General features: G+C 34.9%; 1 protein-coding gene across 1 annotated transcript in view; it reads right to left on the bottom strand.

Annotated features, from left to right (window-relative positions):
- Nucleotides 1-20,515, bottom strand: part of LOC145332503 (TWiK family of potassium channels protein 18-like) — a 44,638-nt gene that overhangs the window by 2,452 nt on the left and 21,671 nt on the right. Inside the window, exons 7-15 of the mRNA XM_080177508.1 lie at nt 17,963-18,018; nt 16,107-16,159; nt 15,069-15,134; nt 14,653-14,693; nt 13,815-13,878; nt 13,352-13,398; nt 11,895-11,965; nt 4,176-4,239; nt 2,208-2,307 (exon numbers count right to left, since the gene is read on the bottom strand). Coding sequence (XP_080033634.1) covers nt 2,208-2,307; nt 4,176-4,239; nt 11,895-11,965; nt 13,352-13,398; nt 13,815-13,878; nt 14,653-14,693; nt 15,069-15,134; nt 16,107-16,159; nt 17,963-18,018 — 562 coding nt within the window. The remainder of the gene's footprint in view (nt 1-2,207; nt 2,308-4,175; nt 4,240-11,894; nt 11,966-13,351; nt 13,399-13,814; nt 13,879-14,652; nt 14,694-15,068; nt 15,135-16,106; nt 16,160-17,962; nt 18,019-20,515) is intronic.

The raw sequence follows: 20,515 nt of genomic DNA, 5'->3' as shown, positions 1-20,515 counted from the left end.
TAACTATAAGCTTGGCTCTATTCATTTCTCCTTGATCCTCTCCATAGACATTATATAGTTTGTATAATATATATACTTACTTAACAAATAAGCAAAGTTAACTATAAGCTTAGCTCTATTCATTCTCCTTGATCCTCTCCATAGAAATTATATAGTTTGTATTATTAATATACTTACTTAACAAATAAGCAAAGTTAACTATAAGCTTGGCTCTATTCATTCTCCTTGATCCCCTCCATAGAAATTATTTAGTTTGTATAATCTATATACTTACTTAACAAATAAGCAAAGTTAACTATAAGCTTGGCTCTATTCATTCTCCTTGATCCCCTCCATAGAAATTATTTAGTTTGTATTATTAATATACTTACTTAACAAATAAGCAAAGTTAACTATAAGCTTAGCTCTATTCATTTCTCCTTGATCCTCTCCATAGACATTATATAGTTTGTATAATCTATATACTTACTTAACAAATAAGCAAAGTTAACTATAAGCTTGGCTCTATTCATTCTCCTTGATCCCCTCCATAGAAATTATATAGTTTGTATAATCTATATACTTACTTAACAAATAAGCAAAGTTAACTATAAGCTTGGCTCTATTCATTCTCCTTGATCCTCTCCATAGAAATTATATAGTTTGTATAATCTATATACTTACTTAACAAATAAGCAAAGTTAACTATAAGCTTGGCTCTATTCATTCTCCTTGATCCTCTCCATAGACAATATATAGTTTGTATAATCTATATACTTACTTAACAAATATGCAAAGTTAACTATAAGCTTAGCTCTATTCATTTCTCCTTGATCCTCTCCATAGAAATTATATAGTTTGTATAATATATTTACTTACTTAATAGATATGCAAAGTTAACTATAAGCTTGGCTCTATTCATTCTCCTTGATCCTCTCCATAGAAATTATATAGTTTGTATAATCTATATACTTACTTAACAAATAAGCAAAGTTAACTATAAGCTTGGCTCTATTCATTCTCCTTGATCCTCTCCATAGAAATTATATAGTTTGTATAATCTATATACTTACTTAAAGGGCGAATATAGGTTCGATATGATATGAGCTTATATAAAAGGTGCCATTTCATACTTTTAGAATATCTATGCCAAATTTAAAAATTCAAAAAAATCCTTAAGTAGATTTTGCAATTTTCTGTTTCAATTGAACATATGATAAATGAGATTAACGACAAACGGTTTATTTTAGCCCTTTACAAGACTTTTTTTTGACTATTTTGCTTAAGTTTGATTGACTATTACAATGGCACGCATCTTAAATGATAATTTAAATGTTTATTATTTTAGATTATATACTCTTTAATTCAATTTTTAAAAAGCGTAGAAATAATTTGCGTAAAAGTTTTGACTAGGGTAAATAATACGTCTTAAAGTTTATTTTCTGTACAAAGATCATTGGTTAATTCTGGAAAATATAAAAACCCCGATGTACGCAATTTTAACACACACACACACGAACCTTAAAAAAACAGGGATTTGAAATCATCCTTCCTCCAAGAAAATTTTATCAATTTTTTTTTTTACTTTTTACATTATTTGATGTTTTTTTAAACTTTTAAATATTTTACTTTATATAATTTGTATTAAGGTAGAAGATGGGTATATTTACCCCTGATTAATTGGTTTCCACGTTATTACGACTATCCCTTAACGAAAGCTTTTTAATTCAACCTTGCCACGAAGCCTTGTGTGATACTAGGGTGTTTGAGTTCTTAGGGAACCACACTAATTACATAATATTATCTTGAGTTAGAAAGGTTTTAAGCTATAAACAGACTTATACAATTAGATATGTCAATATCCTTAAGTTATTTATAATCTATATAATGGCACCTTTGAAATAAGCTCATATTATATCAAACCTATATTCGCCCTTTAACAAATAGGCAAAGTTAACTATAAGCTTGGCTCTATTCATTCTCCTTGATCCTCTCCATAGAAATTATATAGTTTGTATAATCTATATACTTACTTAACAAATAAGCAAAGTTAACTATAAGCTTAGCTCTATTCATTCTCCTTGATCCTCTCCATAGAAATTATATAGTTTGTATTATTAATATACTTACTTAACAAATAAGCAAAGTTAACTAGAAGCTTTGCTCTATTCATTTCTCCTTGATCCTCTCCATAGAAATTATATAGTTTGTATAATTAACATACTTACTTAACAAATAAGCAAAGTTAACTATAAGCTTTGCTCTGTTCATTTCTCCTTGGTCCTCTCCATAGAAATTAGTACCAGGCACAAAATCTCCCAATCCAATCTAAAAATAAAGTTGCTTAAATTATGTAAATTGTAAAATATGTGTCTTAAAAAAACTGAATAAACTGCATTCAAATAATTTTTTGCATTTTTTTTGGATAAAAAACTGAAAAATTAAAGAGTTATACCAGTTTTGTTATCCCCACTGCACCGGGTTGAACGGCAGGGCTAACAAAACTGGTGTAAATAATATGATCTTTATTTTATTATTTGTAGAAAATTGTCAGTAATACGAAACAATATGATATATTTCATTATGGTTGAGAACTGGTTCTAATTCAGCGGATATTAATCAGTGTGTAAACCTTGGAATATTGTTTAATTGTATTAACCCTTAGACAACTTGAGCAAAACATGTAAAATATTTCTCGTATATATTCAGGGCGGGAGGGAACATTGGAAAATAAATTATATATAAGCACACTATCTTATTCAACGTTTAAAAACTCACTAATATATCAAAGCTTAATTGATTGATTCAAACCAGCAGTGTAAAACCTTTTATCCGATCTTTTTTTTAATTTAAAGAAAAGGGGTAAGTTTGTTTATCGTTACTGATTATAACTCCATTTGTTGTTTATCAATGTCTTATCCCTAAATGTCCTTGGAGAAGATAAAATGAAAAGTGGTATTCTTATAGAAAGTCTATAAGTCCAATATTTTCTATCAACACTTAAGTATTAAGTATGGCCTCTTTTTTTTTGTCTATATAAAGTAACAAGCGGTTGCGACTCTACCATCTAGGGTGCTCTGTAATTAAAATAGGGCGTCGTAGCTCAATGGTAACGCACTGAGTTACGGTGATGAGAGTTCGAGTTCTAGTCCCTATATGGCAACTCGAATTTCTCAGTTGAATACATTCACGCAACTTACCCTGGTTGTGTAAGAAGGGGATTATTGAGTAAGTTTGGATACTTAATAGTCATGTACATAATATCAGTACTACCCTTATCCCAAGCTCCTCTCCTCTTACGGTGACTTAATTTGGGACACCTGCCATACTCGGCGAGGGTGAGGTAATAATGAGTAGCTCTCATATATATGAGATAGCGGGTCAAGTCATAATGTGCTTAAACGTGGGGCTTGATAGCCCTAGTGGCTATACAAAAGTGTCTCAGCCTACTCCATGACTACTTAAATAGGTCCAAACCCTAAGAGACTATGGCTAATCAATCAATCAATCAACTCTATAATTAAAGGGGTAGATATAGGGCAAAAAAAGCCTAAAACCATTCAAAGACCTATGTGATTGTGAAGATTCACTATAAAAGATAACTTTTGTAATTTTTAAATCTTAAGCTTCAGCAAAAAACCTTAGTACTTTATATAATAGGATACAGTTAACAGTTTTATATGTGTCCTATTACATGGAAATTTTGAGGCCAAAGAGTACATAATTTTTTTTTTCTCGTATTCATTCGAATCCGGTGGATAGGAACCGGTTCTGATCCATACGAAAAAACTATGTCTAGCATCATATTATATCCAGCTTTCTACGAATATAAAAATGTACAATCATAAAATTAAAACCATTTTTTTTAGCCTGTGCCTTCAGCACCTCGGGGCTAAAAAACTGGTTTTAATCTTATAATTGTACATTCTATATCCGCGGAAAGCTGTTTATAATACGATGAAAGAAATAACTATTAAAATATTTATTATAATTTTTATTTACCCAAGTATCCCCAAACAATTGATATATCTATAGCTGCAGACAAAATATTAACAAGTTTCATGTTTGTTTTTCTCTAATAAAAAGTCTATTTCTTCCAGGGATCTTGAGGATTAAGACAATGGATGATAAATTAATGTTCATCCTCAATGATTATAAACTAAACTATCTCTATTATAAATTTTAAAAAAGATTACCTTTAATAAAGAGGTGACACAGAAGTAAATACTGTCCAAATAATTCCAGCCTTCCCACTCTGCATATGATCATAATTATATATCATTTACTAAGTATATTTGCGATTACTTTTATTTAATGAAATCTTCCAATTTTTAACATGTACAAAACGGCCTGCTTAATTGCTTCACGATCCATGTCAGATCTATATAGGAAATAAATGTCTATAAACGAGCTCAAGTTTTCCAAGGAATATATGATTAAAACTCATAGTGCTCCAATAATCCATAATAAACTCTCATTGCCCAGAACGATAAGACCCATTATTTTACTTTATTAAAAATAAATTCATTTTTTTCATTTCATGTTGCTATTTACCTTATATTGATGTAATTAATTTCTAATCATAAAAAAGAAAATTTAAATTTATAATATGATAAATTTAAGAAAACTATGTTTTAAAAGAATTCGATTGTGGCGACATTTTGTGTGTTCAAATATTAAACTAAAATTGTAATCATCATCATTAACCCTTTGGTGATGGTAATGTAAAGAAAAAAATATAATCAAAAAAAATCTTTTAAAAATCATTTAAATTATTAAATATTTACTTTCTTTTAGATAGTAATGCCGGGTGAGGAAAATAGATTTATTAAGAAATAGATATGCATATAGAAAACTAGCCAATAGGGAGATAATTATATCGAGCCAACTCTAGTTCTATTTATAAAAGCAAGGTTTTTTATATAATTAGGGTCGGTCTGTAGTAAAGGAAATTTATTAATACTTGTTTAGAGAAGCTTTACATGTATTTTTAGTTGTTTGCTTTAAGGGAACAACTTATAGTTAGTATAAAAAAAAGAAAATTAAAGAAAAAAATTTTTGGAGTAGGGTCAAAATAAGTAATTAAAATTACCTAATTTAGAAATACTTAATTTTATAAATGTCTAATGTGACAAAACACATAATTTAAAAATGCCTAATTTAAATATACTTGTTGTTAAACATATTCAAAATAAAATCATAGTCTATCTGGTAATGATTATTACACTTTGACGATTAGTCCTTATCGTAGAGGGAATTACCTGGATATAAGTCTATTATAATAAGCATAAATTTACTATGATCCGATCTACATATACATCGCTTTTTTATAAATATTTTGAATTAAATTGCAAAATATAATTTAAGTTTGAAAAGGTTGAAAATTTAATGGACTGATTAACTGAAGTGAGCCAGGACTAATTTAATTCACAAATTTCAGGGACGCGTCATAATTGAAGATGTTAAAATTAGGTTCTACTGCTGTCATATTGTATGATTCTTGTAATAGTTGGGGAATGTCTTAGCTTTTATAAATCTCATATCTTGAAGGGTAGGACAATGGCCGTGAAGATAAATTGATATACGTCTTCAACGATAATTAACAAAATTACCCCAAAATTATTGATTGAAAAGTTAAGACACTTCTAAATAGTTTGAAACCAATAAGTAGAATTTCGAAAGTGCTCGAAGTTTTCTTGCCAAAAAACAACAAATAAGAAAATATTGTTATAAAACTTTGGGTACCAGCGCAATGTCCATTGTCCCCCCCCCCCACCCCCCCACCCCTCTTTCTTATAAAGGCTATTTTTGTTAAGAGATCTTGATAAAGGTCGTGCAATTAAAGAATTGAGCGTTACTTTACATCCCTGGGATTGCCATTGATGTCAATTACAGAAATTAAATTTAACATAATTTACATTTACACTCAAGTATCATCAGCAGGTAAACAGGGATAAGACAATGCTGGATAAGAAACTCCTCCCGTAATAAATGCTGGAAAGTTTCATGTGTGACGTCATAAAGATACGTATACAGATTAGGTATGTGAGGAGAAGTGGGAAAGGAAACCCCAAAGAGACACGTGACACTTTCCAGCGCTTATTAACGTAAATGCTCAGTTTTTGTAGCTACTATGAGTAATGTGTGTGGGGGGGGGGGGGGTATGGGTCGTAGTTTAATTTTTCTGCCATTATCCAATTCCTCTCTTAATGTAATGTTAGAGAATCATTTAAATATGAGCATTTACTCTATCTATAATACAAAGTAGAATTATGTCTGTCCGTCCGTCTGTCTGTCCCTTAAGATCTCGGTAACCACTGAACCGATCGGATTCTACTCTTCAGGGAATATACCTACTGGTCCTGTGGTGGTTTTAGGCTATTTTCTTGGGTGGTGGGACACCCACAACCCCCTTCCTCCCCCCAAAATCCTCCCACCATTTTTTTTGAATTATTTAAAATAGTGGTGGAGTGGGGGCATCTCCAGGTAAAAAAAGATATAGTTATACCTCTTGTGGCAAAGCATGCCTTTAAATATATCCCACTATTCAGTTGACAAGTAGCAAAGCTTCAGTTGAATTAAAATATGTCCGTAAGTCATCATATATGATACTAGTGGTTTAATCCCTAGTATCCAGAAAATAAATGTATAACCCAGACAACTACCTGGCCGGATCCAGTGTTGGGGATAGATAGATAGATGTATTTCAACATAAGCATACAAAATGATAATAATATTTCTTACACATATTTACACAATTTTATGCATAGTTTGGTACTTTCATAACCTGGGTTGGCCGTTGCAAAAGCTGGAAGTACCGATTTAAGACAAACATATTTAAATGATTTTTTAATGTTTCATCTACATAGAAACTTTAATCAGATAATTATATTGGATATATACAAACATAGGTTTATCTGCTAGCAAATTGCTCTTTGCTCTTTTGCAGCGACTTGGCTGTATTAATCTTCCCATTGTTATTTGGTGATATTGAAAGACCTAATTGAATGTCGGCACAGAGTCCACGAGGTGGAACTTATATTTAACCCCTTCCCCCTCTATTATTTTACTTTAATATCTAGAAGCCCTGTATTATAAGGAGGAGGGAGGCGAAAATATACCAAAACCACCCAAAGATTTTGAAGAAGAAATAAAAATAGACTAAATTATTCTCATGACCTATGTGAATCCTCCCTGAAATGGAAAGGTAATTGTTTCAGTACTTGGAGAGATCTTAGGGAACAAACAAGATTTATTTATTTAGAGAATCCTCAAATATTATCTTTAAAATATTTTGTGCCAAATCGGAGATTTTCAAAGTTCTCTAACTATTTACGTCTTATAATACTAAAAATGAATCGTTTATCAAAATTTGTATTCAAAAAATGTATAGACAGACATTTTACTATTATTTTTTCATCCGATGTAGCTATTTTTTTGTAAAAATTAAAAAAAAGTAGCCCCTGTGAGAGGCACTAACCCTGCGGGGACCTATCCTAACGAAGCCTTATAGTTCCTTAACCAAATTACAGTACAGTAATATATTATAGAAAATTCGAAATAGGGTTCGGCAGCCGTGCGTCATTCGCATGTAAGGCTCAGGGAAATCAACCTTTCACAATTTTAAAAACCAGCTAGAAGTCTAAACCTGACACAAATATGGCAAAAACTGTTTTTTAATCTATAATACAAAGTAGCTTGATGTCTGTCCGTCTGTCTTTCCGTCCGTCCGTCCGTCTGAAGCTTAAGATCTCGGTAACCACTGAACCGATCGGATTCTACTCTTTAGGGAATATACCTACTGGTCCTGTAGTGGTTTTAGGCTATTTTCTTGGGGGGTGGGACACCCCCAACCCCCCCAAAAAACAAAAAAATCCCTTCCCCATTTTTTTTGTAGGAGATATCCTTGGTCCTTTTTTCTGTAGGAGATATCCTTGGTTTTTTTTGTTTTTGTAGAAGATTTCCTTGGTCCTTCTTATTTTTTTTTACGAATTTCACCTTAACTTTCTTTTTTATCATCTCTTGGGGCAAAGCCCCTAGAGGCTAGGGGCGAAGCCGCTAGTAAATAAATAAAGCACCCAAATGGATTTGAGTCTTATTTGCGGCTGCTGAGCTTTGATTATTAGATTTTTGGAAAACTGTAAAATAATCAAGTAATTATGTATGTTGGATTTTCGTACACAATGAAACTATAGACAGTATATTATCTATAATGTTATAAAGCTTCAGGGTATTGTTTCCAATATTTTTGTATCTTCTTTAAGTCACTCAATCTTTTCTATCCTTTAATCATAATCTATATTATAATTAAATTATAAATATTATTTAGTTTTTAGTTGTTAACGCTAATGTGTTTATTAGATAGAAGGCTGAAATTTTAAGTATATAAACTGTCTAAAACCAATTAAAAGCCTAATTTTTCTTAAAGGTTTTGTGATTTTCTATAAAATACCGCTAATTCTCTAGATCCTTTTTTTTAAATGACCTAACATTTGCTCTATAACTCACTTGGTCGGTATGTCTATATTTGTTATGCTTTTCTTCTTATGTATGTTGTCATCCTTGATAATATAATAAGGTGTTTGTGACTGTAACTTTATACAAGGAAAGAAGCACTATAGTATAGCATATTAAGATATTAAGGCGTGACAAAAATCTTTGTACTTTAGTTTTTTTGTTTGAAAAAAAATAACAATGACAGTAGGGGTGCTTATTAGTTTTGCCGAGGTTTTATCTTTTACCAGTTTGTCCTTGCCTATATCCTCCCTACAGAATGGCTTAAAACCTGCTCATAACAATTAATAAGTTTTTTTATTCTGTTAACTGATAGGTCCGTTTACGAGATCTTACTAAAAAAATTCTTATCATTAAATAATTTTTTTTTTTTTTTTTTTTTTTTTTGTTGAAATGATTTATTCGTTTTACAGAAATAATCATACATCATATAATAAGTAAAATAAGAAAAAATGATAAATTAGATACGTGTTAGTAAGTTAAGGGTTAGCAGTTATACATATGAAATATTTATAACTAACATAAAAAAAAAACTACACAATTAAAATGATAATGTTTGAATTGGTTTGGTGTTTGTGTTTCAGTTTGTTAAGAGTTGATTGGTTTGTTTGATAGCAAGCATTTTGGGCAGGAGTAGACTGTGGAGTTGGAGGTTTCCAGTTTAAGCTTACTGGGCATTTTTCGGGACTTACAAAATTGAGGAAAAGTCAAAATTGTAAGGTAGCCTACAAAAAAGGCTACAAAAGTTCTTGCCATGGATTTCTAAATTTCACTTGACGTGTACCGCTCCAAAGCCAGGCGGGTGAAGTTTACCCCACAAAAAATGGGGGAGGCTGCAACAGAATAAAAGGGAAATTGAACCCTTATTTTTAGGAAAGTCACCGAATTAAAACTAATTTATATGGCCAGTAGAAGTGATCATTTGATATTGATGAGTAGACTAAAGTATAGGCAGACGTAAAGACAGACGAATAGAGAGACAAATACCCAGAGGGACAGACAGATGGACAGACAAATATCCTACTACATAACACACTAGAATTGGAACATATTTACTACAAACACAAAATTTCATTTGCATTTGAAATGGAACTAAGTATGTTTTCATATACTTATGTTGGGTGGGGAAGTTCTCACCACCCCCCCCCCCCCCTCTGCACCGTTAGTTAAAAGTTTTTAAACGCGAAGCTTTTCTATAATAAGGGTCGGTCCGTACGTCCGTCCGTCCGTACGTCTGAGACAGATAGCTTTTATCGTTAATTTAGGCCTGTTAGAATTGTCCTATCGATTTCAAACTTTGCATGGTGATTCCTGTAGTAGTTAGGTATGATTTAGAAAGCGTAGCAACTCTATAATCATTACCAGAATGTCCGTACGTCCATTTTAAACATGTTGATTTTTTTTACTTTTTTACCAAAATTTTTTATGTGATCTAATTATCCGAATGTTCTGATTTTAGGTATACTGATTCCTGGGACAACAAAGTACAATATTATAAGCGAAGCAACTCTATAATCAAGTCCTAAAAATGTAAGTATGTCCATAATCATTATCCTGTATCAAGAAGTTTTTCAACAAATTTACCCACAATTTTGCTTTTACTCTTATACATTCGCATTCTGATTATTTAGTTCTGACACTATACAAGTGTTAATGTCCGTGTGTCCTATCGTTTCAGAGCTTCGCTTTTATGGATGTTGTCATCCTTGTTTTTAAACAATTACCTACCTAATTATTAGCCCAATTCAAGTATTTTCAACTCTACTCAATCCTACTTATAAGTAGGGTTGGGCCGGATACTTTTTTGGCCGGATACCGGATCTCCGGCTGATTTATAATGCCGGATATCCGGTTCCGGCCGTATATCTGGCCAATGTTCGATATCCGTCAATGTACCGGATATCCAGCCGGATAACCGGATATCCGGCGTCAAAAATCAGCCAAATATCATGTAACCGGATAGTTTTAATATCCGGCCGTATAACCGGATATCCGGCGTCAAAAATCAGCCAAATATCATGTAACCGGATATTTTTAATATCCGGTATCCGGCCAGATATTTAAAATGACCGGATATCCGGCCCAACCCTACTTAAAGGAGGTGGAGGAGTTGTTCATTATTTGAAGATAAATATTGTTTCTGCCGCCGTGAACAGCGAACAGTTAAATATGTTCAGTATACTGTTAATTAGTTCTCACATCTACATATAAGTAACGGCAGCCGCAATGGGTACCATTTAAGATTTTTTGAAATTATGACAAACCCCAAACTGTCCCAGTTTTGAGCAAGACGATTCCTGTGACGTCATATAAAAAGGGAAGGGGGGAAGAAAATCTCTTTCCTTTTCTCCCATCTCTTTTGAAGAGATTTTCTTCCCCCCTTCCCTTTTTCTTTCCCGAAACGTATATGACGTAACTGGAATCGTCTTGTTCAAAACTGGAACAGTTTGGGGTTTGTCGAAATTATTTATGCCTAAATCAAACTGATGAAATAGGGACAAGACACGTCGCGTTAGTGCTGTTGTATGCAGGGATAAGACAATGGCCAATAAATTGATGTACATCCACAATGATGATACACAAAATTAGCTCTTCTTCAGATTAGTGGTTGAAACGTTTGGACTCTGTAAAAAATGAAACAACCTATCAAATTTCAATAAACGTTCTCAAAGTTGTTAAGCCTACGAGTAGGAAACGTTTTTATAAAACTTTAAGGACTAGTGTAATAAACATCCCAATGTCCCCCTCCCTCCCTGTGTTGTATGAGAGGGTTCTATAGCAAATTAAGGGAAATTGTTAAAATTTGCTCAGAGGCACGCAACACTTGAGTCTAAATCTGTCAAAATTGAATCCTATATTTCTCTCCAGGTATATAGATATTGTCAGTCGCACAGATATTCATAAAATAATAACCTTTTTAATCCCTGCTGTCTTACATATTTCATTTGACTTCTTCAAAAAAAAATTTGCAGCAAAGCCACTTTGTCTGTCCGTCTGCCAGTTCGTCAGTCTGCAACGCTATGGGAAAAATTGTTTTTTTTTAGGCTGCATTTGAAATAGGTTGGTGATATTTTTGTACGTCATCCGAAATTTAACAACTAACTTTTATCTGATTATTAATCAAGGAATTTTTGTGTTTCAATGGTTTTTTTGGATAATGTTAACTTTGTTAACAGTTTAGGTATTTCCATCCATGTATTAGATTTAGGGAGGGGGGGCTGTTTCTTACACTAGTCCCTAAAGTTATATAATAACGTGTTCTTATACGCTGGCTCAACAAATTTAGGGATAATAAAAGAGGTATTTATGTGTACCTCTATTGGGAATGTACATAAATTTATCGGTCATTATCTTATCCCTTTAGTTCCCTGTTGTTAAATAGAATTGATATATTTCCTGCAAACATAATTGTTCCAGCCAACACGTAGATCAATAGGAACCATATACAGGCAGTAGATGGCACTACTACAACCTAAAACAATATCATTTTTAAAACTAGTGCTGATAGGCTTTCCACAGGTATGCAAAATTAATATCTCCTATCATAATATACAATGATGATAAAAGAAAACATATGATGACATTTCAACAACCCAAAACAGTATCATTTTCAAAACTATAACAATTAAGCTTTCCAAAGGTATGCAAAATTATTATCTAAGATATTATTTTAATTTAAGAAATTGTGTACATGCAAGAAAACATATGGAAGCAGTTGATGACAATACAACAACCTAAAACAGTAGTATTTTGAAAACTAAAACTGATATGCTTTCCAAAGGTATGTACATTATTTGCTACTGTAATAAGGTATAATGAATGTTGTTCAAAAGAAACCATATAGAGGCAGTTTATGGCACTACAACAACCTAAAACAGTATCATTTCAAAACTAGAACTTTTAATCTTTCCAAAGGTATGAAAATTTTGTCTACAGTAATATTATCTATGAAACAATAGAACACAAACAAACAAACGCACAAAACAGTATCATTTTCAAAACTAGAACTGATAGGTTTTCCACAGGTATGCAAAATTATTGTCTATTATGATGGCACTATTACAGCCTAAAACAGTAGTATATTGAAAACTAGAACTGATCAGCTTTCCAAAGTTATGTAAATTATTTAATACTGTAACAAGGTATCATGTTTATCAAAAGAAACCATACACAGGCAGTCGAGGGCACTACAACAACCTAAACAGTATCATTTCAAAACTAGAACGGATAAGCTTTCCAGGGGTATGTTCCATTATTGTCTACTGTAACATTATCTAGAATATCAGTTGGATGAAAGAGATCATATAGAGGCAGTTTATGGCACAACAACAGCCTAAAACAGTATTATTTTCAAAACTAGAACTGATATGCTTTCGACATTTATGCAAAATTATTGTCTACTGTTATTTTACCTACAAAATAACGTTGACCAATTAAACAAAAAAACAAAACAAATACACAAAACAGTGTCACTTTGGAAATTAGAGCTATCAAACTTTCCAATATGATGCTGTTAATACTAGCTGACCATAGTTGATAAACTTTCCTAAATTATTTCAAACTGATACATTTGTTTTCTTACCCTTAAATGTCAAGACAACTTGACCTTGCAACAGCATTTAATGAGTAATAACAGTATCAATACAAGTAACAGGATTTCTGTCTGTCTGTAGCAAAGGATCACACTAACCGCTTAACCGATTTAGATCGCGTTTACAATGAATCTTCTTAAATGGCTTGGAAAAACTTCATAAAATTATGTATAATCCTCACTAGATTTGCACCATTTCAAGATTCTTATATGGAAGGACGTACTAACCTGTTATGTTAAGAAGCAAAGCTACTCTATAATTTATACCTGATCTTGTTCCTTCTCCATTTCATCGTCGTTCATTGAGGTATATTCTAAACATTTACAAAATTAGCACTTAGCCCTCATCAGACCTAAAGGGATTGGAGGAAGGTGTGTGGATCAAAAAATCAATTCCCCCTTATATCTCTCAATTATAGCTAGAAATATAAGAGATTTCTGTGTTGTTCCTTTTTTTCACAATTTTTACTCTATAACACAAAGGAATTTAATTGTTTCCTTAGGCTCTTTAAGAAACCTTTATTTAGGTCCTTTTTCACATAAAAAGTGAAAAAGGCTATACTTTTTTGCATTAAAATGACAATTTTACAGATGATGTTAATTAATTGATGAATTTATTAACAAATGTAAAATAAATTAATTTTCGGCTACTGTCCCATGCTTTTATAGAGTACCTACAAATAGATAGACAATCATCCTAATATTTTATTATATGTTAAGTATATTATACCTGGTTTTTTCCTTGTACAAGAGTGTAACTGTCTGTAGGTCCATTTAAATGTGTTAGCAAATACCTAAAAAAATGGATGTCGCACTAGAATTTCGTAAGAAATTGATACTCCCAATTGGCTATAAATAACGATTTCCCCGATCCAACCTTTTAACTCCAGTTTCACCCTCCTTCTAGATGAATGAACTGGCCAATAAATGAGGTCTATATGATAGCAACCTAAATTGAAGACAAATTTTCCCCTGTCAATATATCCACGAATTCTATATTATTTTTCATTCATACAGAACCTAATAGTAGAAAAGCTATGCCTTTTTACTATTAAAACATTACAGTTTTCCCCTCTAAATATGCTTTAGTAATTGTAAGTTTGTATGTATGTATGTCCAATAGAATTTCCTTTTCTCGTATTCATTCGAATCCGGTGGATAGGAACCGGTTCTCATCCATACGAAAAAATTATGTCTAGCATCGTATTATATCCAGCTTTCTACAAATTCTATATCCGCGGAAAGCCGTTTATAATACTATATACTATACTTAAATATAATGCGAGAAATAACTATTCCATAATTACTTTGATTTTAAGAAGTTAGGAACCCTCGGAAAAACTACCCATCCCCCTCTTTCCTTATAATATTTTTATTGGCAAACAGTAAACTAAAATTTAATCATTTTAAGTAATATAAAAATTTATTAAATAATAAGATATAAAATACCCAATACAAGATATTTTTCTTAATATAAATTTCTAGCCCCGCGACCTTAGTTTTCATACATACAAAACAACAATTTAGACTTGTAAAGTAGTTTCGCTAGTAAAAACTACAAAACTTACTTTTCCAATGTTCATGAAATACAGTATGTAAACGGGAATACCTAAAATTGATAGTATATAACATTTAATTTATACAAGGTTTCGTGATTTTTTATTTTGCTAAAATATGAACAATGACGAAATCATTAAGATACAAGTAAAATTTTGTTTAAAATAAGTGTATACATATTATAAATAGAAGAAATAAATAAATGCACAATCTAAAAATGTTTTCTAATAGTGATTCCAACCATTCCTGGTAATGGAGCCTTGTTTATTTTTATAAGAGGTAAAAATGTTTCTTGCCCTGGAAGTAGCCTTTACAGGGCGTGAGGCTTTTTAAACTTTTTTCAACCTTTTCTAACATTTTAAGAACGTTATTGTTACAAAACGACAAACAGGCATGCATAGTAGCCTTACCAGTAAAAATGTTTTACCTAAAAGGGCATAAATAATGGTGGCAATTTTTCCAGAATTAGTTCTCGGTACCATATTACCATAACCTAAACACATAAAACGTATTTTAAACCTGAAGGATAAGAACCTGCAGGATCTTACATGGAAACCTGGAATCGACTAGGACACCTATATTTTATGATGGTATGTAGTAATTTGGATATTCAAGCATTTTGGTCATTTATGCTTTGCTGAAGTCCAAAAATACATTTACTCTTTACCTGGAAGACCATGTCAGGTCTTATGACATGCTGGTCTGACATGTTGATTAAATAAAAAATATCAACTATTAGTTATGTATTATTATCAGATTATTTAAAGATTTAAGGTGGATTTTCACAAAACAAAACTCAGCAGTCTACCTTTTACAGCAGCCGAGAAAATCACATTACCCCCACAGCTTTATGGACTTACTAACGGACAGACAAAGTGAATTATAAAGTAGCTATCCTACTAAAAAAAGTAAAGGAAAACATTCTAATTGTCAATTAAGGTGTAATGACAGGGGTAATGAGGCAACAAATGGAAAAACATCATTTAAAATGTTTTGGAACAACGAAAACATATCTTGTGTGGTATTTCAGCTATCTTACATATATTATTTAGTTATTGAGTCTGCATTTGTATGTCAGTTGACATACTTATATTTTAGGACTTGATTATAAAGATGCTTCGCTTAAAATATTGTACCTTATTGTCCCAGGAAGCATTGCTGAAAAAATGAGATGAATATGATAACTATATCAAACTAAATATTTTTGTCAAAACATAAACTCATCTTGCTTTAAATGAACGTTCTGGTAACGATTAAAGAGTTGATATTCTTTCTCTATCGTACCTAACTGTATCAGGAATCATCATGCAAAGTTTGAAATCGATAGGACAATTATAATATGTCTAAATTAACTATAAGAGCTATCCGTTAAGTGCAAACGGACGGACCTACCCTAATCATAGAAAAGCTTCACTTTTAAAAATATGCAAAATAGAAAAAAAAACTATTTGTTAAATAAACCAACCAATCATTGTTATTACAGAGAGAGTGAACATCAGTGCTGCAGGGAACGTCCATCTGAAGAAAAAAAAATTTCATTAATAAGTAAATCTGTCTGTCTGTTATCAGTCTTTATTTGTACGGCTATGGACGAAAATGAATTTCTCGTAGCTGGTATTGAAGATTTGCCGAATACCGGCGTTGGCCGGATATCCGGCCGGATACCGGATATCCGGCATTTGAAATTAGCCGGATATCCGGTATTCGGTATCCGGCCAAAAAAATATCCGGCCCAACCCTACTATTAGGCTGTGTTAATATAAGCGACACCATTGGTTGATTTTCAATGACCCAATAGAAAGGTTGCACAGGGTGGTTGCGATGGGGAGATACAGTTATTTAACCCTTTCTCCATCTAGTGTTTTACTCTAATATTTGCTCTTTACATCACTTTATCAGTGGTTTTATATATGTTATCAACCTTGTTTGGTTATCTACAATACAAAGTAGAACGATGTCTGTCCGTCTGTCTGTCCGTCTGAAGCTTAAGATCTCAGTAACCACTGAACCGATTGGGCTCTACTCTTCAGGGAATATACCTACAGGTCCTGTGATGGTTTTAAGCTATTTTCTTGGGGGGTGGGACACCCCCAACCCCCCAAAAAATTTTAAAAACCAACCCCCCATTTTTTTGTAGGAGAATTTCACCTTCACTTTTTTTATCATCTCTTGGGGCAAAGCCCCTAGAGGCTAGGGGCGAAGCCGCTAGTGAATTAAATATAAAACACTTATGGGATGTAATATATCTTTATTCTAGGAGTATACTGTGTTTATTGAAATGCAAATTTAATCTAAATTCAAATTTATCCAGAATATTTAGAGAGGGTGCAATATTATTTCTTTTATTATGAAAAGTGTGAAAAATGGAAGGGGGGGATAATAAAAGAGAATTTTTTTCCAGTGTGGCTTCAAAACTGATTACTATCCGCTGGATAAGAACCTGTTAAGCCATATTGAAATACATGTATCGTATCGAATTAAGCAATATTGAAATACATGTATCGTATCGTATTAAGCAATATTGAAATTTTCTACGAATAGTTGAATAAAATATCATAATTTCAATACCAGTTTTGCTGGCCTAGTCCTAAGGCCCCCTGGGGCTAGCATAACAGGATTTAATCTTATAATTTATCACTTTATAACCCTTCAATGTCCAAATTTATGACTAATAATCTTAATCGAAATGAGGTTTAATTTTGTTTTTCATGATTGGGAATATACATCAATTTATCATCCATTATCTCATCTCTTAAATTTCTGGGAAAAGTAAACAAAATTTTAAAAGAAGAAAAATTGTATTTTAAGATAGAGGGAGATTTCCTTTTACCTTTAACTAGAGAATAATCTACCCCCAAAAGCCAATTGTAAGAAAAAAAATTGTGGGTTATTTTTTTATTCTTGTAAATTACGTAGGCAACTTAAACAACCCTGACAGGTAAATAAAGCCCTTTTTTTGTCATAGTCCAAACTGTTACGAAGCTAAATCTGTACCACTTTTGATTCCTGTGACGTCATATAATGAGGGAGATAAGAGGAAAAGGGGGAAATAAAACCCCTAAAAAACAGATAGAGAATCCCTAATTTTTATTACGTCACAGGAATCAAAAGTGGTACTGATTCGGCTTCGTCCAAACTGTGTCATAACTAGGATATTAAAAAGAGTTCCAACTGCTACAATGTCATAAACGATGCCAATTAAAATACACAGAAAGGCTTTTATTTTTTAAAAAAAGGTCGTGCAATCAAAAACCTATTTCAAGGAGTGAACAAAGCTTTATAATAATATGAAAGAAATTAGAAAGTGATAAATTGACTTACCTTTCTTCCACAGTAAGCTGATCATAACCAGATCTTATGTAACCCACCATCTCATTCTAAATAAATAAACAGATAGATTATGCTTAAATATTTAGTTATACTGTGGTATCCGCCGAGGATAAATGGCAGACACCAGAGTTCAATTAGACTACGGCAGTGTGAACAGACGTGGACACCTTACTATAGAGAAGCTACGCTTCTCTAACAATCACTAAATAACAAACAACATCTATTTCAGTTGTCCCTTTATTGAAGGTCTAAGGATTACTAAAGCTATATACAACAAACAATAGTTACACAGATAGGAATAAATAATCATAAATAAAAGCAATATAATACATATACAATAGTCAGTTTGGGCAATAATGATCCCCCATCCCTGGGAAGGGTGGGGGGAATTAACAATGCAGCTTAACCATAATAAGGCTGTCAGATTCAATCATTAATTTTAGGTATAGGGAGGGGGTCGGCAGACCCCTTCCCCAGGACTCGGGGGAGGGCCGTTGGCCCTTCCCCGAACCCCGGTCAGGGGTGCCATAGGCATGGCTCACGGTTGCCGAATACCACAACTCTCCCCTCGGAAGGCTGGGAGGGAGCCTCCCTGCCAGACTTCCGACAGTGGTTGAGGCCTTCGGTCCGCTCCTTAGGGCTAAGATATATACAAATGATAATGATTCAATGGAATCCTAGTGGTGATTTTCAGGGCTGATGGGCTCCCAACGTGGGGTAGAAGGTAGAGGCTGGTTTTGGTTGGACACGTAGCTCGGCGCCGGCAGGTGTCAGGTTGGCGTGTGGCACAGCTGCTGCTGGGCCGGTCAGCAGCGGGGTATTCTGGTTGTTGTTGGCAGCGGCTGGGGCACTGGCTGCCAAGTTGATCGTCTGAGCGGCAGCCTGACCTCCCGAGGGGCCGCGGGGTCTTCCAGAGGGCGGTCCAGGCCTGCCTGGGCGGTCATGCCCGCTATCGGCTGATTGCATGGACACCATTTCCTCGGCTGCTTCCCGGCCGATGGGAATGGCATCCCAGTCTACTGAAAAGTCCCGGGACTTGGCATGGGTGAGCCGGGCTCTGGCCAAGGCCTTCCTGTACAAGGTTGGATGGTACAGGAACACTTGTGACATCGCATTCATGGCGGCCCGTACACCTCCTTGTGCGGCTGCCAGGGAAATGATGGTCAGGTCCCCCAGCAGTTTGAGGATTAACAACAGCAAACACAGTATGGCTGCGCCATCTCCCCACTCGTGGATAGCTTGTCTGAACCCAGCCCAGACATCCAGGGCGGCCTCTCCTTCCTCCGCCAGTCGGTCGATATTGTAGGACACTATCCCATGGTCCCCGGTGGCCGAACAGCTACCTTGCTGAACGCATGAGCCATAGGACAGGCCGGTCAGCATGGCGCTTTTATACGCTGGGAACGCCAGCAGTTGCTGCCAGTCGTTCAACTCAGCCTGCGAATACAAGCCCCCTGAACTAAAGTCATCCAAGGGTTCTGTCAGCAGCTGCTTGGGCGTATCCAGCGGGGGTGGCCTCTTCTTAGGTGCGGGGGTTAACTCTATCCAGCCTTCCTCCGCGTGCACAGTCAGGGGGTAGGTGGAGGAGCAGGGAATCTTGGTGGCGTGGCCGCTATACACCCGTGTCACGCCGTCTACAAATCCTGTGGGTTCCACTGGTACTTTGTCCCAACATTCCTTGCTTTCACGGACAACGTATTTGTTGCGTTGGCAGGTAAGCTGGAGCAGGACATCTCCCCTCAGCACCGAGAACGTGCTCCCCTGGACACGCACCGGGTGGGCCGGGTCTAGTTGCTGGAGCTTCCAGCAGTTGGCCGCTACTTCTTCTGCTGCTGTGCTTTTCATGCGTGTCTCCAGAGTAAATCCAATGTAACCTGCATGTATCTGGGCCTGCAGGGGGACATCAACATCCCTGGCCGATACTCTGGGCAGCGCTGCTGCGGCCGGGTCAGCTGCCACGAACAATGCTGGGTGGTTGGTGGCATGGGCCTCAAAGTCGCAGTTCACTATTGAGGTGGGGGTGGTCATGTTGATGAAGAACTGAGCTTGATGGTCAACCAGGAACGCATCCATCACTAGGCTAGGCTGGAGGCTGCGGATCAGCCTCAAGGGGCAATCTCTCCCCAGGTGGTCCCACACGTAGGTTGCTTCCCCAGTGATGCAAGACAGCTCGGAATGGGGACATTCTAGGGTCAGGTGGTCAGATTGAGACTCCACCCGTCCATCCTCTACCACGTAGGTCTCTTCCTTGACCAGCAGCCGTCGTTCCTGGAGCACTAATTCGTTGCGGTACAGCTGGCCCTCGAAGTGGACGTCCTCCCCTTCACAACCCACCCCCTCTGGGCTGTTGACCAAGGCGCCCACCATATCGAGGGTGAAGAACAGGGGGTGGTTCAGCTGAAACGTCAGTGGCTGGGTTTTGCCTGGCAGCGTGTAGACTCGGTTCCTGGCCAGGTCTCGGCACGTTTCTGGATCAATCTTGGTTGGCCTCATGAGGGTGGGGACCGAGGTCACCTTGAGGTGACCCCATACCCCACACCTGAA

Source organism: Acartia tonsa, chromosome 11, assembly GCF_053477335.1.
Source record: "Acartia tonsa isolate MP-2025a chromosome 11, ASM5347733v1, whole genome shotgun sequence".
Lineage (NCBI taxonomy): Eukaryota > Metazoa > Arthropoda > Copepoda > Calanoida > Acartiidae > Acartia > Acartia tonsa.
This window is presented reverse-complemented; position numbering and strand designations above follow the sequence as displayed.